The sequence below is a fragment of the Zootoca vivipara genome, chromosome 13 (genome assembly GCF_965207765.1).
Source record: "Zootoca vivipara chromosome 13, rZooViv2.hap1.1, whole genome shotgun sequence".
Taxonomy (NCBI): Eukaryota; Metazoa; Chordata; class Lepidosauria; order Squamata; family Lacertidae; genus Zootoca; species Zootoca vivipara.
Genome location: NC_142596.1, coordinates 44,996,854 through 45,021,906, shown reverse-complemented (window position 1 = coordinate 45,021,906; position 25,053 = coordinate 44,996,854). Strand labels below are relative to the sequence as shown.

General features: G+C 46.6%; 1 protein-coding gene across 1 annotated transcript in view; it reads right to left on the bottom strand.

Annotated features, from left to right (window-relative positions):
• Positions 1-25,053, bottom strand: part of TXNDC11 (thioredoxin domain containing 11) — a 39,357-nt gene that overhangs the window by 5,849 nt on the left and 8,455 nt on the right. Inside the window, exons 5-10 of the mRNA XM_035130815.3 lie at positions 21,204-21,297; positions 12,474-12,586; positions 8,841-9,041; positions 4,392-5,151; positions 1,958-2,106; positions 1,088-1,197 (exon numbers count right to left, since the gene is read on the bottom strand). Of these exons, the coding sequence (XP_034986706.3) occupies positions 1,088-1,197; positions 1,958-2,106; positions 4,392-5,151; positions 8,841-9,041; positions 12,474-12,586; positions 21,204-21,297 (1,427 nt within the window). The remainder of the gene's footprint in view (positions 1-1,087; positions 1,198-1,957; positions 2,107-4,391; positions 5,152-8,840; positions 9,042-12,473; positions 12,587-21,203; positions 21,298-25,053) is intronic.

The following is a 25,053-nucleotide window of genomic DNA, read 5'->3' as shown; positions in this document are numbered from 1 at the left end:
AGGCCACACAGAAAATAGGCCGAGCTTCACAGTGGCAGACAGAAACTGACCACACATGGTCCAAGGTGCCCAGGCAGCCTGGACTTTTTGCACCAGAAACTACTCTTCTTCCAACCCTCAGCTGGAACAGACCAAGACCACCTGCTTGACCACAACATATTCCACTTAGTGATTTGTTCAAGGCCTTGGGCACGTTTCTCCAAAGCTTGGCTTGTTTTCCACTGCTCTTGGCTCTGTAACTTAGGAAGGATCTGGGTCAGGGTGACCAAAGAAACCAGGCTAAGCAAGGCTGCTGGGTTCAGGCATAGTGCCAATCTGTAGTTACAACAAGCCATGGTTTCTAAGCCAATGAATCGAGGTTTGCTGACAAAAAACAAGCCAACTATGGTAAGTCTGGTGGGCTGCATTTGCATGTTCAAACAGCCCACATCTGTCTAAGCACATCATGACTTAGTATTATGTGTGAATCAATTCAAATGCCAGCTTTTCTCATTAAATTATCATTATTTGTGGGTCAGTTTCCTCTAGTTCAGCATCAGCATTTGAGCTTAAGCCTCTTGCCCCCACTTGCATGTGCCCAGTTCTTCCCTTTATCAAAAACTGGGGATGTTACTCAGCTTAACTGGGGTCTTGTGTTTTATGTTTGGCTTCCAGATAAAAAGCTAGAGGAGGACAGCTGTAGAATTCTCTTTCTTCTCATGGATGTGTTACATTCTGCAGCTTCGGTTTTTTGTACAGGCAGTGGCTTGGTAAACCCCCAAAAGCAGATGGGGCCGATGGAGGACTTCCCCAAACCCTGCCTAGCTCCACATACCCACTAAAGACTCTCAGAATAAAACACAATCCCCTAACCTGGACAGCTGATCAAGACATGGAAAGTCTGGGTTACACTTTGACTAAGAGCACACACCAGTCTTTCCCAACCTGGTGCCCTCCAGATGTTTTGGACTAAAGCTCCCATCGTCCCCAGGCTAGAGTTGATGGGAGTTGCAGCCTTAAACACCTGGAAGGTGCCAAGTTGGGGAAGGCTGGCATACATAGTCCCAAGAGTAACTTAATGTAATGGAAAGAGGGGAGATAAACTCACCTCGCCACAAGGAAGTTATCAGCAGGCAGGATCCGAGCGAGCTGGATGAAGATGTGATTGAGAGACATGCAGAAGCCACACCAAGGAGCATAGTAGACCAGCAAAATGTCCTGAGTTTGATGAAGGGAAGATTAGATGTTGTCGTTTTCTTTCACCGTGGCACCCCCACCTCCCGACATTTTTGTTAATGCCAATGAGCTATGTTTACAATGGCCCCTTTCTGGTTTTCCATGTGTGGACACAAATGCAGGAGGGAACTCCCCACTCCAACTCTCAGACAAAAGTTAAGTTGGATGGGGGGAAATAACCTTTTAGGGCTGGGGGTCAGCAACCTTTTTCAGCCGTGGGCCGGTCCACTGTCCCTCAGACCATATGGTGGGCCGGACTATATTTTGAAAAAAATATATGAACGAATTCCTATGTCCCACAAATAACCCAGAGATGTATTTTAAATAAAAGCACACATTCTACTCATGTAAAAACACCAGACAGGCCCCACAAATAACCTAGAGATACATTTTTAAATAAAAGCACACATTCTACTCATGTAAAAATATGCAGTTTGCGGGCCAGATTGAGAAGGCAATTGGGTGCATCTGGCCTTAGGTTGCCTACCCCTGTTTTAGGGCCTCTCAGGCTACCTCTGTTGTGGACCTAGAGCGGGGATCTGGGGCAGCTAAGCTGTGCTAAGTAAGCCTTTCTTTGCACCATGCCAGGTCAGATGAGATGGAAGTCATTTTCCAATTGCGTTTTAGGACATCATCAAGATGTGGCTGTTATTCCCCAGGGCATGGCCATGTCGTTCAGATGCAAAACACAGAATCAGCCACGGAGGCAGGCAGAGCAACCGACCGCTGGATAGAGCCTTACCTTTTCGCTCTTCAACGTGACCTCATGGAAAGTATCGGTGAAAATTTCTCTAAGGACATGTTGAGATCGAATGCGGCTGGGCCTCCTGTTGCCAACAAGGTGCCTTTTTAAAGGACTGTACAAAACACTGTAGTTTTGAATGAAGATTTCTAAAAAAATAAAAGAGTCAACGTTCAGGAGGTTATTTTGAGCTTCTAGGCATGACAATGTAACATGGAAGCAAGATTTAGGTCTGAGAAGCATCTTGGCAATAGGTCGCAGCAAAAAACAGAAATATCCCCCTCAACTGTTGTTAGGGTGGTGTTATATTTTGGGTTTCCACATGCATGGAATGTGGCATTAGGGTGAGTACCCTCAGAATCTGAGTTTAACGACAACAACAAGCCTAAGTATCTAGTCCTTAGGTTGTCATGCAAAACATGCCCAATGCGTAGAAAAATCTAAAGAGGTCAGAAAGGTACTGAGCACTGCACAGCACCCCCCTGAATCCATTTGCATGGATTGTTCAAATCAAGCTAGAATTCTGCTGAACTATCTTACTCAACTCGCAGGGTTTGGCTTCTTTTTGTCAAAAAATTCCGCTTCTGCCTCAAAAAACCCAATAGCGTGTCTTCTACTATTATCAAGCAGTTTCAAGGGGGTGGGAGTGTGCGAGTCTCTAGAACAGGTATAGGCAAACTCCGGCCCTCCAGATATTTGGGGCTACAATTCCCATCATCCTTGACCACTAGTCCTGTTAGCTAGGGATGATGGGAATTGTAGTCCCAAACATCTGGAGGGCCGGAGTTTGCCTATGCCTGTTCTAGGGTGAGCAGAGAACTGCATCTGATAGGGAAATCTCTTGTCGCGTCCGAGCATGCCCATGGGTGTATTGCACAACACACGGTAACAGCAGGGGCTCCTAAAAGTGAAGCATACCGTTGGCAACGTAAGCTGTAATTTAGGAACAGATTTCTATCCCACTTTCCTGTCCGGGGTTGGGAACCCTGCACCCCACCCCTACGAGGCATCTAGTACAATAAAAGGAAGTGGTGCAACGAAACAGATTTTCTGAAAGGCAACATTTCATGCAATGTTAAGAGCAGCCAAAACAGTGATGGCCAAACTTGGCCCTCCAGCTGTTTTTGGACTACAACTCCCATCACCCCTAGCTAACAGGACCAGTGGTCAGGGATGATGGGAACTGTAGTCCCAAGAGAGCTGGAGGGCCACGTTTGGCCATCACTGAGCCAAAATAAAAGCACAAGAGAGATGGACAGTAACTGCTGTGCATTGCACCAATGAGGAAAGAACTAAGTGGATCCTCCAGAAGGAATGAGTTCCAGAGCCTCAGCACCACCGCCAGAAAGGGCCTCCCTTGTATGTCCACCCATCAGGAAGTGAGACTCAGAGTAGGGTGGACAACCTGTTGGCCTCCAGATGTTGCTGGACCCTCATGATCCCTTTCAACTCTATGATTCTATAACACCAGGAGTGGGGGGCGGGGCGGACGGACAAGTTTCCCATCCCTGCCGCTGCCCTTTCCAGCCCTGGTTTAGCAGGCTGCATGCCTCTTTGGCTATTAAGGGACCCTCTTCACGGGGTCTGCTTCACAGAACAGCCTTGGCAGTGATGTTGGCCGAATATAAGTTTGAAGAGCAAGAAAAGTATATCCACCAGCAGGAAGGGAGGACCTCTATGTGTCGGGATTCCTGCATTGCAGGGTGTTGGACTAGAAGTCAGGTGCCAATATTACCGTATTTTCCCGTGTATAAGACGCCCCGTTTTGGGGGACTCCAAATTAAGAAAATGGGGGGTGATTGTCAAGAGTACATTGTAGAGTTGTTAAGCTTTTTTGGGGAGGATTGCCTAGACTTGTTGAGCTTTTTTTGGGGGGGGGGGGAGATTTCCAACAGTTGGGGAAAGGCCGCCAACCGCCCGCCCAATTGCCACAAGGGCAGCCAATCGACAACAGCCATTGCCACAGCCACCAATCAAACGCCCAAGAGCTGCTGACAATCTCCTGCTCGCGGCTGCAACCAATCGCCCGCCCACCCTCTGCACTATCCGTGTATAAGATGACCCCCAATTTTTAGCATAATTTTTAAAGAAAAAAAACCTTGACTCATACACGGAAATATACGGTAATTGCTTTTCTGTGCTAGACCAAAAAACAAATAAAATAGAGGTCTTTTATAGTACTTTTAACATACTTCTAAGAACCGCTGATTTCATCTTTTACTCGTGGTTTTATACATCTGATGCCTTTTAAAAACCGTTAAAAGCGTCCTGGAATCAAATCTTGATGACCAGTAATGTTAAAAATGAAGTAGGAGAAGTCAAACAGAAATCATTTTAAATCAGTAGTCTAATTTCCCTGCAAACTTGGGTCGTGCTTTTAGTAAAAGTGACAGCTGCACCCAAATTTTGAACTAATGAGGCAGTCGTACTGTACCTAGGTTGGATTTCAGCAGGGCCTGGTCCTGATCCAGGATATAGTGTGTCTCTTCCTTGAGGTCCACAATGGCAGCAAACTCCTTCACTGGAGTAGACCTTGATGCTCCCAGCCTCTCCGCGTACAACCAGAAGAGATTTGAATCCAGCAGGTATAGGTTCAAGGTCTTGTTAGTCCTACAACTCAGGCCGGTCACATAAGTGTCGCAGAGGGCATTTTCCGGGATAAGACCACTCCTGTCCTCAATGTGAGGAATAGAGCTTTGGGGATCGTCTTTCCATCTCTTCCCATGGGAAGCAAGAGCCACTTCCTCGGAGCCGGCGAAGCCCAGCGGGGTCCCGCTCACTGTCCTGCAGCACGCGGTGTAGTAGCTGAAAGGGCTGTAAAAGCTGAGAAAGTTGCTGCACAAGGAAACCGTCTTGGACATCACTTGGAAAAAGGTCCGCTCCTTGAGGTAGAACGAGTCCAAGGCTGCTTCTATCTCCAGGAAGTTGCAGTGCAGGCTGCCCAGGTGGCTGGGCCTGACCCCGACCGTCTGGTTGATGCACAGCTCGCAGACGTTGTGGGTCCGGGTGATAGAGTGCCACTGGGGAGGAAGCACCACTGTGTTGCAGCAAGGGGACTTGGCGATGGAGATGGCTTCGGCCAGAGGGAGGCGAATGCTAGCCGCTGAGGATGCTCCTCCTTGCAAATGCTCAGCATCCGCTTCCCCTGCATGGCTTCTGTTGCAGTTCTTGTATTCCAAAGCCAATTCCGAGATCTAGGAGGAGAGAAGAAAGCCGTATGGACATTACTCCTCATCTTACCAGGCCACCATTATAATATCAGGAGGAGGGAGGAAACCAAAGAAAACTGGCAAAGTTATCACCCTTTCCCTCTCAGTTTGTCCCTGGAAAAAACCCTGTGTGTTGCCATATTCTAGAATACACTCAAACCCACGGTTCTATGTTACAAGCCTCACAACACCCCATTATTCTCTCCATGGCTGTGCCTTCAATATCAATATTTACAAATTCTTGTAAATATTTACAAATATTTACAAATTCTTGGAAAGCATCCAAGGAATCTCAGTATTTGAAAACCACCGACTTTGAGCAATCTCTGCAACAATGCAGAGTTATTCACTCAAAGGCTGCTCTGCTTCAAATTTCGAGCACCACCTCAGCCCAGAAGCAGAAGGCAGGACACACTTTGGGAAGAGTAAATAGAATCAGCTGACCCAGGCAAGTGAGCTAACGTGTATATTACAGGCAAAGTTCCAGAACTGCCCGCTCCAAAAGTAGTTTTAGGGCTACTTAAATAATTAGCCACCTGACCCATTTAAGTGTTTGTGTGTGTGTGGTTTTTTTAAAAAGAAATAAGGAAATATTGAATTCCAGGGCTGAGCTGAAGAACGGTCACACAGAGACCACAAAAAATCTCTCTGCCCTTCAGGTTACAATGCATAGTGATTTCTGTCTATTTCTCTGAGCTTGTCAGTTCCAAAGCTGTTCGATCCTGCTTGTTTTTAAAGGTTTGTTGTTAAAAAGAAAAAAATACAGGCAAAGACCCAAAGAGCTCCTTTAGGCATGCCCAATGGGGTCTTTGCCCTGCATACCTGAACATCAGACCACCCTTTCCAGCCTGAGCGGGTGCTACCTGGGAGAAGGGCTGTTGGCGAAATGCAAGCCCCAATGAATGATGATGTGATGCCCGTCTCTTTGCTCACTCTCAATCCCACGCAAGAGGTGCTGCCGCTGTGCCACGAGGCAAGGGCTGGGTGATGCGCAAGCAGCATGTTGCCACATGCTGCTCCGTTTGAGAACGAGAAAGCAAAAGGAAGATATGGGGTGGTGTCTCTTACAGCATTTAGTTTGGCCCAGATGAAGCCAGTGCTGTGAAACAAGGAGGGATGGCGGAGCAACAATTCCAAGACGGCCTGTGCAGAGAGATGTGCAGGACCTTCTGAGCTGTGCTGGCAGAGATGCTGGAATGGAGAGTTTCTTGCCATGCGGCTGCCCGAGAAGCAAAGCTCTCCCCAAGCGGGAAGGAAAATCACAAAGCAACTCTTACTGTAAACAAATTACATAAGAGGCCCCCTGAAAGCGAAAGGAAGCTGTGCAAGGCAGCTGGAGTCATCTCTGGGCAGGAGAAGCACTTGGGCTTTTCAAGAACAGGATGAGGCCGGCGCAGGTTTTGTTTTTTTTTAAGTGGGTTTTTAAAAAAGTTTTAAAGGTGCTTATGTTACTCCCCACACTTGCATGTGGCAGGGAAGAGGAACTTGTGGCCCTCCAGAAGCTGTGGGACTACTGCTCCCATCAGTCAGCCTGGCCCAAGCTGAGGGATGATGGGAAATGTAGGCCAACAACTGTCTGGAGGGTCACCATCCTGGGGATACAGGGCAAAACATCGTCATAATGGATTTGATCACACGCGAGTCCTGTGAAATTATGTAAGCTTGCTGTGCATCTGAGGCAAGACAGGCAAAGATGCACATTTTCTGCTTGGTTTGTCAATAGCTTCTCACCTGGAGGGAGCTACGTCTGCCTCCAAGCAACCCAGGAAGGCAGTCTGTTCCTTTGCTTGTTCGTTCCAGGCTGTTGATTGTGCCAGAATTGATTTTTGGAGCTGTTTGAGGGCAGACTGGCTAATAACTATTCTGCTTACACCCCACCTTTCCTCCAAAGAGCTCAAGGTGCCTCAATTAAAAAGCACACACAGAGACAGGAACACACAACTGTCCTCACTTTGCCCTGCTTATGCCAAGGCCGCATCAGGACCTCCAGAAGATAGGCAGGCCGTTATCTCTAAGCTGCCCTGACAGCTTCATTCCTCTCTCCCTTAGTTCAGAAAGCCAATTAAACCAACTTCAGCATCAGCAACGCTTAAGGCAGCACAGGAGTGAGCAGAGAGGGAAATGGAAGCAAGGAATGCATGAGACCTTGTTCCGATTCTGAGGCTGACCTGCTGTGAGTTCTTTGCAAACCCGTTAACCTTTCCTTCCCTGCCTCCCAAAACAACACGCTTATTGCTCTTCCTTTGCTCTGCAAGAGGGCAACGTGAAGGAATTTGCTTTGGGGACAACCAACGTTATTAAATGTCCGTGGGCCAAAATCGCTCGACTTCTCTGAAGGTGATAAGCAGTGGCTTACCTTCGACCACAGCAAAGCAAAGAAAAACTTGTGTCTGTGTTGAAGTTCACCAATACCCCAAGTGTATTTAATTTGGTTTCCCTCTGCTAAAAGAGAACAGTCTCTCTCCTCCAGATAAAGCCTTGCCCAGAATCTCCTACACCTATTTCATAGGGATACCCTCGCCCACAAACACCAATGCCTTCTTTTGCAGGTTAGCCCCACTGAGAAAAACACGACTTTCCCTCCAGCTACATTTAGAGAGATCACCTATCAGAGCAAGGACTGGTTCAGAGCACCATCTGAGCTCCCTGGAACCAGGGGCCTGAAGCTCGCACCAAGTCCCATTTTCTGCCTGAGCAAGCCTACCTACATATGAGCAAATGATACCCCAGTGACTCTGTCATTGCACATGAACCTTCAGAGCTGCCTTGTGCCGAGTCAGGCAAGGCATCTCTCGAGCCCAGTCTTGCCTCTTCTGATGCACAGTAGCACATTGGCACTATAAACAGCTAAGCATCACTCCCATCACTTGACCCTTTTAAACAGGAGGTGCATCTTAAATGCAATCTCCCACCCCACTCCATTCTATCCATCAAAAGCTTATTGGTGGGGGAGGCACTTCTAGCTTTGCAGACTGACAAAAAAGAAAGCACTTCTTCACACAATTAAATTATGGAATTTGCTCCCACCTTACCTTCCAAGTCCCGGACTGCAGAATCTGGGACCGGCAGCCGTGTGACACTGGAAGTTGCGTCGATGTAACTTCCGGTGTCGCTTTGCCTTTCTATGGGCACCAATAATGGCCGCTGCTGGCGTCGAAAGTCGCTTGTACGCATGTCAGGAAGTGCGTCGATGCAACTTCCGGTGTCGCTCTGCCCATCTATGGGCACCAAAAATGGCCGCCGCCGACACCAGAAGTCGCGTCTATGCACTTCCGGACATGCGTAGATGCGACTTTTGAAGCCGGCGGCGGCCATTTTTTGTGCCCATAGAAGGGCAAATTGAAAAGAAAAAAAATGGCTGCCGGCAGGAGAAAATAATTGAGAAAACCGGGAGACGAAGTGATACGGGGGACCACCGGGAAAAGGTAAGTAAAATCGGGGTTTTCCCGGAGAAAACGGGGTACTTGGCAGCTATGGCTCCCACAAAAGGTAGTGAGAGTCATCAATTTAGGTGGCTTTAAAAGAGAATTAGCAAATTCACAGAAAAGGCTCTGAATAGCTACTAGCTGCGATGGCTACATTCTCCGAATGCTGTGGCCCCCCAGGTCCTGCTTTTGAATCTTCCATAGCTATCTGGCTGGACAATGATCCAGCAGGGTCCTTCTTACGCTCACCTCATCTACAAGGGGATGACTTTCTGCTAAGGGGTCGAATGGAAGAAACAGGAAGAGTGCCGGTCCCTTCTTCAGCTCGTTGTTCAGCAAAAGACTTTTCCCCCCATGGGGTCTCAGCCAGCGGATGAAGGTCTCGCGATTCTCCAGGGCCCACTTCCAAACATTTTCCGCTGTGTAGTTCATCGCTTCGTGTGGATAGAGCTGGAGAGAGGGAGAAGAGCACTCTCAGCATTTGTTATCAATCAGGGCAAGTTCAAAACTTGGCCACCCCTTAAGGAATGGCAGGCTGACAGGGACCCATCGCACAATTTGGTGGGAAAACGAGGCAGTTATGGACGGCACCCATTCCCACATCCTTTGTGGCTTAACTGTTTGGTCTTTGGCTGAAGACACTGGGAAAGCACCAGCGACGGACGCAGAACAAAGCTGAGCCAAGTCACCATGTAGGAAGCAGCCCTTGGGAGGACGTTCTTCCCCTATTGGCCACATACCCTGCTAGGCAATCTTCTGAGGGCCCACATGTCAGTGGTGTGTGGGGCCAGGAGCAAAAGTGGTTAGGACAATAAATATTGGTTCGCTCATACACTGCTCTCTATCTTGGCAAGCCAGGAGCATTATCAGGGTTCAAAAGCACACTCTAGCTGGGCAGATATCCTCAGGGAGAGTGCAAAGCAGGTTCGATGAGAGGTGTGACCAAGGGCCATACAGAGAGGGCTGCATTCAGCCCCTGGGCCTGAGGTTCCTCATCCCTTGTATTGTATGACTCAAGAAATTGGTAGGAAGTAAAGCTGCTTATGTCTGATGCCCAGCTGCAGAGTGGAAAGAGCAGGCAGAACTGTTCCCCCCACTCAGAGATACATTTTTGGTTTTGCTGAATTCATTCCTAAGATTGGAAGGAGGGCAAATCTTGCGCCGGGACTGCCATCTTTTATCTGCTCGGCAAAAACATGTTTACCCATCCAGGGATTTTGGCAGATTTTAGTTTCGGCAAATGTCAATCTGTTACACGATTCTTTTATCTGCTCCTTTTACCATTGCTCGTGTTTTATTCTATTGATTTAATAAATGTATAGAAATGTTTTAATGTTTTGGGGAGAAATGACGCGGACTGTGCATTTGGATATTGTGCCGTCTGTGTATGAATCTATATATGAAGGGACCATTTTCTCAAGGCATGATTTAGGATACTCTTTCAACCACGCAGGCTTTGAAGCCACTGGAATGTCTCTGCATGTTGTTAATGTGATCCTGAAGACACGGTAAAGTTCCGTTTTCTTAGTCTGCATGTGATGCTTCGGTGTTGCTTTACTGAAAAAGATGCTTTGAATGCACTTGGGTGGGCTTGCTTCTGAGAGGTTGGATTTAAGAGCCCACATCCTTGGAATCAGCAGGCCTCCCTCTATTTTATAAATTTTATGTTAGCGTGGATCATCCTTCCCACCCAGCCCAGCTTGAGCAAGCCTGGAGATAAAGGAGAGAGGACGAAAGGCTGGGGAGCAAAACACACTCAAGGAGTTTGCTCATGACACACAAACATTTCTGCAACATGGGATTTTGCTTACCTGAAATTAAAGGCGGGGGGGGGGGTGGAGGGGAGAGAAAACTACACACACACACATATAGTGCTGTACCATCTTCCAGATGGTTCATTAAATTATTTGGCATAAAAGGAGAAAACTGTCTCAGTAGCTCCAAACACGAAACAAATGCTGACCTTGGCCACTGTTACATAAGTCAGCTAATTTCCTTTATTAGACTCTACCTCTCTCCCCCCCCGCCCCCTCCACACACTTGGTTTTTGGATTACCCATTGTTCTGAGCCCTGGAGCATCTGCCTACCAATGCAACCCCAGATAACTGCATATGTGCCTGACTGCTGCACCTCTGCTTTATAAGATGGCCCTGCTCTGCAACCCCCTTGAGTGGTTTGGCTTGGCTGGAATCGATTCTTGAATGCTGATAATGTCTCTTACTTGCCTGAATGTAGGATGGAGATATGTGTGTGCACGCGCATCATCACCATTGTTAACAACAACAACAACAACAACAACAACAACAACAACATGCCTTTCACCCTTACAACAATTAAAATAAACATGTTAAAATTACAGAAATAAACTACGCCAAAATGGCGAAATTGACCGGGAAAATCAGAAACCAGGAAGAGAAGAACTTTAAGAAGTTATGGGAAAATTTTTACAATGTATTTAAGAGAACACTGTAAACAACTAAAAACTTTGGCAGAATTTGAATAATGCTTGTAATGTACTAAAAACTATGGTAAAAACGAATTATTTTTAAAAATAGAGGGGGGAAGTGAAGCAGTTGAAAAAGATTGATAATAGTAACCATTTTCAATGGCAGAGGGGAGTTGAAGGATTCAGGGAAATCTAAATGATGATTAAACATGTTTAATGTTTGAATTTAAATTTGCACTGTAAAACTCAATAAAAAAAGATCTGAAATTATTTTTTTACAGAAATAAGGTGGGTCTGAAAAATATACATTTCAGATGTCAAAAGCCAGAGTAAAGGACTGGGTCCTCAGCATTTGCCAGGAGCTGTCTAAGGAAGGAGCCAGGCGTACCTCTGTGGCAAGACAGTTCCACAACTTAGGGGCCAACACAGAGAAGGTCCTCTCCCAAGGTTCCACCCTCCAAGCTTCTGAAGGCTGTGGAACAAGCAAGAGGGACCCCTCTGCCATCTTTGCACCTGAGAGGATCTGTAGGGAGGGAGGCAGTTGTTCAGGAATTTGGGGGCTGAGTTATTTAGGGCTTTAAACACTAATGTGAGCACCTTAAATTGGGCCCGGAAACGAACTGGCAACCAGTGCAGCTGTTTTAAAACAGGGGTTACCGTATTTTTTGCTCCATAAGACCATAAGACGCACCTAGTTTTTTTAGAGGAGGAAAGGCCAGTTTTTTTGGAGATCAGCTCACTGTTGTGCAGCTTCTTTTGCAAAGGGGGAAACCCCATTTTTTTAGGAATCAGCTCACTGTTGTGCAGCTTCTTTTGCAAAGGGGAAAAGCCCCTTTTTTGAGGATCAGCTCAAAGTTGTTGAGCTTACTTTGCAAAGGGAAAAATCCTGTTTTTATGGGGTTTAACTCACAGTTCTGCAGCTTCTTTAGGAAAGGAAGGGGAGCCGTTTCTGCAGTTTCCAAACAGATAATCTAATAAGCCAGTCACATGTCGCTGGGGCAACAAACAGCCTCCACCTGCAGAACATTCAGCAATGGGGGCCTGGGCAAGTGGGCGGGGCCAGAAAGGGACCCAGTGATCGACCACACACTCGCACCATAAGACGCACAGACATTTATCTTTACTTTTTAAGAGGGGGGAAGTGCGTCTTATGGAGCGAAAACTACAGTATATGAGAGCTAAAGGAAGTCCTGGCCAGTAATCCTGCTGCTGCATTTTAGACATAGATTCTTCTAACTTTTGCTTGGCTAGAATGGAGCCTGGTGTACAAAGGTAAGAGTTACATCCACAGCTCCCCTCACTTTTGCAGCTGGCCCCGCCCACCATTAGAATGTGGCCCCCAGAAGGTTGCACACTAGTAACTGTGGGCTAAAATAGGCTCCCCAGTCCCGCTGCAGGCGACGCAGGTGTGCAAACGTGAAAATGCACTACTCACAAGAGAAGCGTTCACATGTCTGTGCAAGTAGACGCTGCCTGAGCTGGTCAGTGGGACTTCCTTCGCGATCAGCTTGTCTGTGATCACTCCGAAGTGGATCGTTCCAAGGTAATCTGAAAGCACATGTTACAAGCCTTGAGGAAAGAAAGGAAACAGGCCCAGCTGCCATAACTACACAGCCTCCTTTCTCCAGAAGCCGTGCCAAGGCATGCTGCTGGAAGAGAAGGCTCTGAAAAACAAACAAGTGTACACACACAGCTCAGCTTCCCTGCCGTTTTACACAGGAAATACAAGCAATATCCTTTTATTAATCCGCACTTTCCACCTGTGGGCATAATGCTTCAGGGTTGAAATTGTACCTCAACTTGCGTTTTAAGAAAAAGAACGATTATACAACAGGATTTCGGCTGAAAAACACACTGCAATACACACAAAATAATGAAATAAAAGATCCTCAATATGAGAAAACAAGAGAGGAGAGTTGGATCAGCACTTTTGGATTCTTTAGGCCAGTGTTTCCCAACCTTGTGCCTCCAGATGTTTTGAGGCTACGACTCCCATTATCCCTAGCTAGCAAGACCAGTGGTCAGGAATGATGGGAATTGTAGTCCGAAAACAGCTGGAGGCACAAGGTTGGGAAACACTGCTTTAGGCATTAAGAGGGGTGGGAACCTCCCAGAGTTGGAGTTTTCCTCCTTCGTTCTTCACATCCGGGATCTGAGGGAAGGGAAAGGGGTCTGTGACAACATTGAAGAGTAAAGCCCTCCTCAGAATTTATAAAAATAAGGTGTTAACAGGAGGGACTGACGCATGCGGTTTAAGACAAAGGCTCTCTCCACCACGTGCATGGCAGTGTCCTTTGTGGTGGTGATCTTGTTTCCAATGAGTCATGCGCTCAATGAGTTTCAACGAGGGGAAATATTGTGGGCGAAATTAAAAGGTGCCAATATGGCAAGCAGCCCACCAGCTCTGCTGTTCCAGAGGCTGTAAAGAAAAGCAAGCGGAACCCAGTCCCTTTCCACGTGCCACCAAATTGGTCCCTGTCACCCAGAGCTCTGCCCTGGCCCATCATTTAGAAATCGATGCGTGAGCAATTGCCCTCAAACAAAATGATGCTTAAGAGCATGGGTAGGCAAACGAAGGCCTGGGGGCCAGATCCGGCCCAATCGCCTTCTAAATCCGGCCTGCGGATGGTCCGGGAATCAGCATGTTTTTACATGAGTAGAATGTGGCCTTTTATTTAAAATGCATCTCTGGGTTATTTGTTGGGGCCTGCCTGGTGTTTTTACATGAGCAGAATGTGTGCTTTTATTTAAAATGCACCTCTGGGTTATTTGTAGGGCATAGGAATTCGTTCCATTTTTTTCCTCCAAAATATAGTTCGGCCCCCCACAAGGTCTGAGGGACAGTGGACCGGCCCCCTGCTGAAAAAGTTTGCTGACCCTTGCTTAAGAGCATCGCATTCATTCCCCAATGCTCTTCCTCTCCTCTCTCACCAAATACTTTTGCCTGCCTGGAAAGCGCCCTTGAACCCCTTAAGATATGAGTGTATAGAAACAAGCCTGCTGTACAAAGGGAACATTTACATCAATTGCTCCACCAACTTTTGCCTCTGGCCCCGCCTTTCCCTGGCATGTGGCCCTCGGAAGATTGCCCAGGTTGAAAAAGGATCCCTGGTCTGTAATCTCCAGGGTTTTCTTGGTGGGTAATTTTGGCGGTCAGCTCCTTTTAAAAGGAGGCTGCTGGACTTTAAACGATAGAAGCTTTCTAAGCAATTAGATGCTCCTTGGCTCAGGGGAGTGGGGGGAACGCAAGCCTTTTAATGTTTTTCACCATGTGGCTGATGAAACATCGCAGCAATTCCACATCAAGCCAGACAATAAACGGAAGCCTGCCCCACAGCAACCGCCTTTCTTATGAAGCAGTCCCACCCACCCCCACAAGAAATCCTTTCATATTCCTCAACGTGCAAAAAAATAATAATTCAGGTCACTTTAAAGCTTGGGGTGCGGAGGAGAGCACAAACACATCTCCGCTTTAAACAAAAACCAGCAGCCTTTAGAAATTCCAAATGGCTACAAGTTAGATCATGCATTACAACCACATTTTCTGCCGCCAGTGAGCATCTTTCAAAGAGCGCTGCTCCAGGTGATGTTGAGGATTTTTCCATGTGCATAAAATGGGCCTCACAGAGCTGCAAACTCAGCATGAAATGTGCCTAATTATCTGTTGCACTCAGTCCCAGAGAGGGCAAGACTCTATCCATTCACATTCTTTACAGGCCTGCAATCAAACATTTAAGCAGAAATGGGGCTGTGCCCCACAAGTGTCATGGATCCTCCTTCTTGGTTGGGCTGTCAGGGCTGGGCTACAAGGAACCACAAACTGCAAGGTGGTCAGTAGGCAAAACCAACCTGGGTCTCTACTTCCTAGAGGAGACCAAGAGATGGCAAAAGATGGGTTGCACTTAATAAGAAGTTGGCAAGAATGGTTTTGCTAAGAGTCTTGCGAAGCTGATCAGGAGAGCTTTATTATTATTATTATATGCAATGTCTTTCGTAACATTTTTACAAATCTGTTTCATTTGTTGAGACATTGGGAAGAAAGAGGGGGATAGAAGTAGATGGGGGGGTCAGGTGACGATGTTTCTATTTTACTTAATATATGGGGGGGGTTGTCAGCGTCGCTTGTGCAGGTTCTGTTGTTCCCTTGTGTTCCTTTGGTGGCGAGAGAGGTTGGGGTTGGCCTAGGGTATGGTTGTTCATTTGTGGTTGGCTGTAGTGGTCTTTGTTTTGTGTGTGAGTGGGGTGGGTGGGTGTTTTGGATCAGTTTAGCTATATTGATTTGTATGCTGTTGGTGGATTTTTGTCATTGTCTTGTTGTATGTGATAAAGGGGAGCCATACCGGGGTGAAGTCGTCTTCTTCTATTTGTCCCCGTGTCAGTTTCAGCTTATTGGTTACTTTTTCTAGTAGGGCTGTTTCCCATACTATTTGGTACCATTGGTCCATGCTTACTCCTGACAGGTCTTTCTAGTGTCTGGTTATGGTGCTTCTGGTTGCTGAGAGTAAGTAGGTTATGAGTTCTTTGTAGTGTACTTGGGTACTATTGTCTTGGAAAATGTTTAGTAAGGCCAATTCTGGGGTCATTTCTAATGTTTGCTTGGTTATTTTACTTATTTCCTGTATGGTTGTTGTCCAGAATAGTTGGATTTTGGGGCACTCCCACCACATGTGGAAATATGTGCCTGTTGGAGGGAGACAATAGTTCAGATGACAGGGGAACACCTGGCTTCAATTCTGTACAAAGGGAAGATGCACCTGAAATTGAGGTGGTGTTCCAGAAGCCTGCTACAGGGCAGGGAACTACAAGGAGGAAGAAGTTGGGAATGACTTGTGGTTTCAGTTGTCTCTATACTAATGCACAGAGTATGGGAAACAAATTCAGAGCTGTATTTGGTCCACACTAGCCTACGCACAGAGAGACTCACTTTCCAGCATGGAAATGGGCCCTACATTCTGAGAATCTCAATTTGCATTTAAAAAAAACAAAAGAAAAGAAAGCAGCAGGGTGGTTTTGAAATCATAATTGTTTGGAACTGTCTCATGTCCTCCTTACTCTCCTCTGAAAATCATTCCTACAGTGGGGGGGAGGGTGAGATGAGGACTATAGGAAGCAAACTAAACTGTGCATGCAGACACCTGGGAAACCCCCAGGAATCCTGTCTTGTTTGAAATTTAGAAGCCCTACTGCAGCCAGCAATGCTTCTGTATATGCTTACGACGGTTGCTTAACCTGCCAAGAGCAAGAGGCTTTAACCTGCTACAAGCACACATTACAAAGCTGGCAGGCTCACATTTCACTCTCCCTAACCAGTGTGGGACTCTATAATTAATGAAGCAATCAGAGAGAGTTTTGGCAACAAAGGAGGAATCGAATAAGCAGTTATTTGCTTTCCAGAAGATTACCTGGGGGGGGAGGGGTGCGGAAGGAAGGATGCACACTCTTACACGCACTCAAGGGTGCTGGTGACATCACTTTGGGAAAAGTCTGCACCTGAGGAATCTGAGCAGAGACAGCTGCCTACGGATCTGCTTTGCTACCAAGGAACAAGCATGGCCAACTGATCTGGGGAGTTTCCCCCAAAGAAGAGCATATTGGCAGCGAGGCATCAATCCATCTACCAAAGGCAACCAGGTGTCTCTCGATTGGCATTCTGCTGCCCCTTGTGGCCAGCCACTGAGAGAAGGCCCCACAGGTTGTCTTATCTGCCCAGGTTCCAGCCTGCCACCAAGCCAGCCTGGCAGTCTTGTGGGCTGCCTCTGGCTTGGCTGGCTGTAAATGTTTCCAAATCAAGCCTGGGTCTTTGCGCCTGAGCAAAGGCTCCCCCTTTGATGCTTTCAAAGTCAGAAGAGCCTTGCTAGATCAGAGGAAGGGTCCGTCTTGATGCTACAGATACTAGCCACTACCACCCCTGGAGACGTGCTATTTCTGGCTGAAGGAAAGGCATGGAGAAAGCTATGCATTCATTGGGTTCTGAATATTCACTACTCCACCCTGCAGCATTGAAGACCCCCTAAACAATGTAAGAATCTAAGAAGCGCCTACTGGACCATGGCAATGGCCCATCTAGTCTGGCATCCTGTTCTTACAGTGGTCAAACAGATGCCTGTGGTAAGCCTGAAAGCAGGACCTGAGCACAGGAGCCCTCTCCCCACCTGTGATTCCCAGCAACTGATATTCAGAGGCATTACCACCTCAGATAGTGGAACACAGTCATCATGGCTATTATCTAGAGAATCTGATTACCCAGGAAGCAAGTGTTCCCCTAACTCTGTTGCATGTTGAGTCAGGATGCAGCCCTAGGAAATGCAGAGTTATTTGAGGCCAGTTCCTTAGATTAAAGGAATTCAGTTCCTCACTTGTCCAAAATATCTAATTTAGAGTTTATTTTAAGTGCGCCACAACCCTATATTAATGACTCTTCTTTCTTTCAAGGCAATTTGGCACAGCTGCTTTGGAGAGCTGCAGGCATGGGCTCCATCTCTTAGCACACAGGTCAAGGCAGGAGTCAAACCCAAGGCTACTGCCACCAGGTACGATTTGGTGGGCTGGGGCTTTCGGCACAGTATCTGATGCATCCTTCTTTAATGCTCTCCTTTTCAAGAGCAAATGTCTTGCCCCTGTGTTTGCAGAAATAAAAATAAAAATGGATGAACCCCCACTTAAAGCTCCAAGATGGACAGCGCCTTTCCATCCTTCAGCTTTTCAGCGAAGCCAGTTCTACCCTTTTCTTTGCAAGTCATCAAGAGTTAAATAATCAAGTGTTGTATGTACATTTTTTAACATAATATTTGTGAAGAACTGGCTTAAGACAGTGGACCCTTCTCTCCCAACTCTTTGCCACAAAGATAAAAAAGGAGAATGCATAAGGAAGGGGGGGAAGGGAAATGTAGTATGCAGCTTGATTTCACCCTCCTTAGGACAGAAATACTAGTAGTAATAAGACTGCATAAAGGAGTTCATTGGGTTTTAGTTTGTTTGTTGGCCAAAGAAATGGCAAAAGAAACCAAGCCGAACTGGGGCCAAGATAAACAGCAAACGCAGATAAAGCAACTTGTTGACAGGATACAAAACCACGGAAACAGCATGTTGCAAGCGCGACCTCTGCTCTGCACTCAGAACATACATTTCAGCACTGAGTAGGAGGGCAGAGGGCCAGGACAAAAGGTTTGGATGCCCCAGATTGTCATTTAAAAAGCAAATTGCCCTTTCAGAATCTGGATGAGGTTGGGAAAGCGCTTCCTTTCCTAAAAGGCTCCTCCACTACCACTGGAGAACTTTAAGATTTCAGAGCACCAAGATGGCAGGATTTTTAATGCTTTGTGCCTGGACATGGAGGGCATGCCCTGCCCGCAACTGGTCTTCGGCAGGAGAGAGGGCGAGGCATAAAAGCAACCTGCAAACTTCTTCCTTTGCGTGTGCAATGGACTTTCGTAGTCCATGCGAATGCACAGAGCAAGCATTGAATTCAGAAGGGCTTGCTTGCAAGTGAAGAGCGTTTAGGACCAGACTTCCCGTCATATTGATGTGTGGCTGTCTCCTGAAAACATCCCCAAAGTGGTATAGACTGGGACGGGCTTAGTCTCCATCTGGGCAGGACCTCCATTCCACAGGACCAGTTTCTAGTATGTATGCTTAGGAATCCTGCAGCTACATCGTTCAAAGCCAAAGGACATGGCTGCAAGGAGCAGAATTTTGAGGAATGGTATAAACTGAAAGGCCATTTCACACATTACAGGGCAGTGGACCTGGGTTTTCCACAACGCACAACTCAGCAGATAGGTTTAGCCCAATCCCAGTTCCTCAGTGGATCTTTTTGATGCACAAAGCAGCAAACAGGTAACATGCATGAGTAAAACAGCTGAAAGCCACCAGGCCCCATGGTTTTCAGGAACTTTCCTGCCCCACAATTCTTCGACGTATAAGGCAGTTACAGTATTTTTCCATGTATAAGACACCCCCCCCTAGTTTTTTAAAACCCAAAATTAAGAAATTAAGTTGTTTAGCCTAGGGGGAGGGGGTCACCACGGCCAATCGCTCACCCGCCCATCACTCGCCGCAGCCACTGCCAATCACACACCTTACTGCAGTTGCCAATCGTCTGCTCACTCGCTGCCGCCAACAGCCCACCCACCCATCCAAACCACAGCTGATTGCCCGCATGCCTCGCCACAGCCGCGCATCACTAGCCCAATTGCCGCGGCCACAGCCAATCGAAAGAAAGCCTTGCCGCAGCCACCAATTACCCGCCCAATCGCCGCAGCCAATCTCCTGCTCGCTGCTGCCACCAATCGCCTGTCCCCACTCAGGGCCATCTTAATAATGTCGGGCGCCCTGGCACCGTGGTGCAGAGATGGCTCTGGCGCCCCCCCCCCCCGTTTCTCGCTGCAGCTGGTGGACGGGCGCAGCGCAGCGCCACCCTGGCGGCCCTGCGCCACCCAGCCTTCCCTTAGAGCCGGCCCTGTCCCCACTCTGCATTCACTATTCGTGTATAAGACAACCCCCAATTTTTGCCTTATTTTCCCCCCACAAAAACATTGTCTTATACACGGAAAATACGGTGTTTATAAGTGGAGAGATGAGAATAAAAGGCCAAGAGCTGGGTGGAATTAGTAGTAATATGGTCAGCTGGCAAATCTACTCCAGGCAGTACGATCAATACGTACTTTATTAGTGAGATAGTTCTTCCATTACTAGAATGTTTCATCTAATGCAGTAGGCTTGGCAAACGGCGCTCAATACTGATTTCAGTTCTCCCCCATCCTTGTAGTTTCACCACAGTGTACACTTTTACCTGGCACCAAACAATTCCTGCCAAGGTCTAACTGAGCTAATTGGGAGTATATATATAAAGAACGCTATTTCCCCAAAATAAGCCACCAGCCGAATTTTTTTTTTTTTTTGCAATCCTGCCCTCTTCTCAGGAGGATGCAAGGTGGCTGTTCCTGTTGTCATGGAAACAACAAAAAGACGTCTCCTTTGGAACAGCAGTTCAACTCCTCCACATCAGTTGCTAAACTCTCTCCGTTGCAGAAAGAGAAGCCTTGAGATGAAGATTTGCATCTTGTGCCCATGTGTCCAGTGCTGTAAACCTCAAGCGCTCCATCCTGTATTTTTATCTTGCGAACCACCACGAGATCTTCTGAGGAAGGGCGATATATATGAATTCAATAAATAAAATAAAAATAAATCAATCAAGAGCAGGAGAGGGCTGTAGCGCTCAGGCCCTGCTTGTGGGCTTCCCAGAGGCATCTGGTTAACAACCGTGGGAAACAGGATGCTTGACTAGATAAGCCCTTGATCTGATCCCGCAGGAATCTACTGATGTTCTTATATTCACAGCGGGGTGCGTTGCGTGGCTCGTTTTTGAGAAACTGCTGATGCGCAAGGAGAGTGTAGTAGCACAGACAACAATGAACAAACCCAGTCCAAATCTTCCCACTCTCTCTCTTCAGTTCCACGTTTTGCTTTTACAGCACATTTTAGAAGAGGTGGCTCCACCAGGAAGGTTGCTGCTTCATGCAGTAAAGTTGCTGGTGCCGTTACAGATCGTGTATCATCCATGCAGCCTGAAAACCTCCCCACTATCCAGACTGAAATGAACAGGAGCCATGCAAGAACTGCACCATTTCAAAGGGGCTTTCACAAGAGAACTTCCCTCAGGGGACTCTGCCCCATGTTAATTAGCGGAGGAGAGGACACCCTTTAGATTTTCCACCTCAGGTGCCTAAATGACGTGGGCAACCGTTCTTTTTAACTGCCATGTTTTGCTACTGAAGCCTGCTGGCTTTCGACAGAGAACAAAATGTGACAGGAAATTTTGTCAGCGTTCCTGGCTGAGAGCCCCCACCGAGATGTCTTGTGATATATTTAGTCCATTGTGTGCAAGAAGACAAAATACATTTTCAACATGCTCCTGCTCAGGAAGTTTTATCATGGCGAGGGCTCTGCAGCCTGTCAAAATCGGCCTGATAACATTGGGTATGGGATTAATAAATGTGATGGTGATGATTGTTTTGAAAACAGTGCTAAATATAAAGTCAAATGCTTTCTGTAGACAATGGAAAGAAAACCAATGTCATCCCATCATTCCCAACCACAAATTAGGCATGGTGACATTAAATCAAATGTAACATTAAACAGTGGTTTATATGGGTAATGAGTTTACCTTTATTTAATGAATGCAGTGCTGAAGTGAAGAATGTCAGATAACCAGGTGGTTGGGGCGAAGCGTTGAACTCGAAATATCCCAAAACTCCTGGCTGCAAAAACGAAACAAAAATACAAGAGAACACATGAGAGGTGCTGCATTTATTTGCCATTACGGGAAACAACAGCACAATGGACTTTGGTTTAATTATGTAAATATTTAATCCTTGGGCATTGCTCCCCCACTGCCAAAGCAGTCCTGTAGTTTGGAAGGATTGTTAACATTTCCCATTGAGCACATATTCCCAGATGGAGACACAGAGGGCTGTTCTCATCAGAGTAGCTGCAAACTCCAGGTACATTCAAAAAGTTGTTGGGGGGGGGGAATTCTGACCAACACCAACAATGGCACACACAGACAGAACTTCATCTCAGCTGGATCCCACCCCAACTTCTAAGATAATACCTAAATTCCACCCGATTTCACTCAATGGTATCACACCTTTGAGCCTTCACTGGGTTTTGCTCCCAGTAAGTTTCTGAACACAATTCAAAGTGTTGGCGCTGACCTTTAAAGCCCTAAATGGCCTCGGTCCAGTATACCTGAAAAAGCGTCTCCACCTCCATCGTTCAACCTGGACACTGAGGTCCAGCTCCGAGGACCTTCTGGCAGTTCAATCATTGCGAAAAGTGAGGTTACAGGGAACCAGGCAGATGGCCTTCTTGGTGGTGGTACCCGCCCTGTGGAACGCCCTCCCATCTGATGTCAAGGAAATAAGCAACTACAGTTGTACCTTGTTTTGCGTCTGGGATCCGTTCCGGAGCCCCGGATGCTAGATGAAAAGGACGCATGACGAAGTGCCACTCTGCACACGCATGCGGAGTGGTTTCCGCTTCTGCACATGCACGAAGTGCGATTTAGCGCTTCTGTGCATGCGTGAGTGGCAAACCCGGAAGTGGACTCAAAACGAGGTACCACTGTAGCTGACTTTTATAAGATATCTGAAGGCAGCCCTGTTTATGGAAATTTTTAATGTTTGATGTTTTATTGTATTTTTAATATTCTGTTGGAAGTAGCCCAGAGTGGCTGGGGAAACCCAGCCAGATGGGCGGGGTATACATAATAAATTATTATTATTATTATTATTATTATTATTATTATTATTATTATTATTATTATTGCACCACTTCAAGGAGAAAGGCCATAGGTCAGCAGGAAAACTGCATACCACACTGCATACCACAGCTCCCAACTTCAACTCCTGGAATTTCCAGGTAGAACTGGTCAATGGAACTAACTGAGATGGTAGAGAGTCCCTGCCAGTCACTGAAGACAACACTGATCTAGATTGATCATTGGTGTGATCTGGTATATGGTACTTTCCCATGTTCATAAATCACATTTCCTTAATAGATTTGTAACCCCACCTTCCAAGCAAAACACTTCCCAGGGTGGCTTACAAACTGAAGCCTTGTCCAGCTGCCTGAAACCAGAGTTTAATCTGTGTGTGAGATGCATGCCAGAGCACACAACCTGACTGCTCCTGTTTTGCTCCTCTCTTCCTCCAGCAGGGAAACAACTACGGATCAACTGGCTAAGAGTGACTGAACTGGCACTTGTTGTCTGTTTCTCTCCAGACAGCCACAATCTGAAAGCCAAAGTTTTTTTCTTGACTTCCCAACTGTGGTGTGTTTGCTGGTTTGGACACAACGCTCAGCCAGACACTCTGTGGCTTGACTCCCTACTGGAAGAAAGAAGGAGGAAAGGAGGAGGTGCTTGGAAGCAGACTCATTCACTACATGTGGCTTACGGCTTGGCTTTGTATTTGAATGCAGCCTAAGAATGGTATTTCAAAAAGAATGCAGACGTTCAATCTGCAAAAGGATAAAGAACAGTGCCGCATGTATGTTGAGATTCAAAGCACTCAGAACAGGCAAGGAAAGAAACTTCAAACCAGAAAGTAAAGCCACAAAAGTTTCTAAGAACAGAGCAGTTCTGCGGCTCATGAAAACACACAGTCAGCACTGAAAGCCTGTAGTCCCCCTTCCTACTGCAAGCCAAGCAAGCTGGTTGCATATGCACAGTGTTGGAATCTGCTCCAAAGGCAAACAAATATTATTATCACATGCTCCAGGACAAAGTACAGGTACTCAAAGCAACACAAATCCTGCTCAGGTGATAAGAAACCACCAGGTGACACAACCAACAGGAGATTCCATGCTGAAGCCACTTTCCAAAAAGGTGGCACCAGTTTTGTCTGTTTAAACATGTATAGGATGTTTACATATTTTTAACCCGAGTTAGAGACTAGGATCAGAGGGATAAAATGGGAATGAAAAGACACAGGAATGAGCTTTACTAGTTCCCAATTATTTGCTGGTGGGAAAGGCTTTAATACTCGCTGTGATCCAAGATCAACACAGAGGCCTTTAAATATTTCCTGCTGGTTCCCCCTTGTGGCTGTAGTCTAAACTTTATGTCCAACAACATTATCATGGGCAAACTTGAAAACAGTGACTTGGATTTCAAAGTGACGTGGAACTCTGCGCAGATATCTTGGGCCATCTGTGTAGGGGCATCAATCTTAAACCAGCTCATTTTTCAAAATTGACATTAAAAAAGGTCTATGGACTAGTAATTTGTGTGCAACTTCAGCTGGTATGCCCAAATGAAGTCACACAGAGTTCTGTGCTTTTCAGACACTGAAAAGGCTTTGGGGAATAGGCAAAGCTGGAATCACAGACAGGGACAGAGATAAGTAAAGACTACTGCACCTACTGAGGCCCTGTGAAGCAGAGAGAAGGTTTGCTCTAACAAGGGACTCCTTGAGCTTCCTGTAGTTCTCTGCTCTTCCTCCCTCTGATGCACCAGCCCCATCTCTAGTCCTGCTTCCCATTCTGTCCTCTGGGACACTATGGATCTATCCCTCCCTATGCTTATAGAAAGGCCTGAGCCTGCATGGCTGTTCACACCCCGATCCCTGAAAAGGCGGGGTGCAGGAAGCCAAGAGCCAAGGAGCTGACCCATCAGGCCTCAATTCTATTGGGCCAAAAATGCTTTTAGACAAGGCTGTGCTCCTATAGGGAAAGGCTTTCCTGGGGCTATCAGAAAGGAAAGCAGAACCTTTTGATACACTCACTGAAGGTTCGACACCCCTCCCCACACCTGACAAGACAGAGAAGAAAGCATCAACATTAGAGCTGTAGCTATGAATTGACCAGGGAGATAGATCAGGGGTGGCCTTGGGCTTCCAGGTGTTGTCAGACTCCAACTCAGCCCCGGTTGGCAATGACAGCAGCTGTAGCCCAACAACATCTGGAGGACCAAAGGTCCGTTACTCAGATTAATTGACTTAATTGATTAATTGACTAAGGCAGATTTGACCAATAATAATAACTACATCCTGGTTAACTGGGTAACTATTTTTAAATCTATTTTGAAAATGTCTATGAAAGCTGCAGGTATGAGGCACCATATCAGAAGAGGCCTTCCCCCTCTGCTCTCACTTTGGAGAAGGGAAGGCTTATTTTAAGATGACCAGATGCTGCAAAACAAGCATACATGTGACCACCTAACATCAAAGAAAATAATGCTTCCCCCCTTCAAAATGATTGTGTCCCACCCCCCCAAAAAAATTAATCAGTTGATGAAATTCATTTGATATCTTTGGAATGAACAGTTCTAAAGTTATGGGTCCTCTCTGACAACATGCTAGCACAACCAGACAGAAACACACATACTGCAGATGAGACTTCTTAACCCTGCTGCAGTCACCGCCAATCATCTTCAGAATTTCACCCAGGGATCAGCCAAACAGGAAGCACATGAACCAGCATGTCAAAAATACGGTTGGCAGAGAATACTGGTT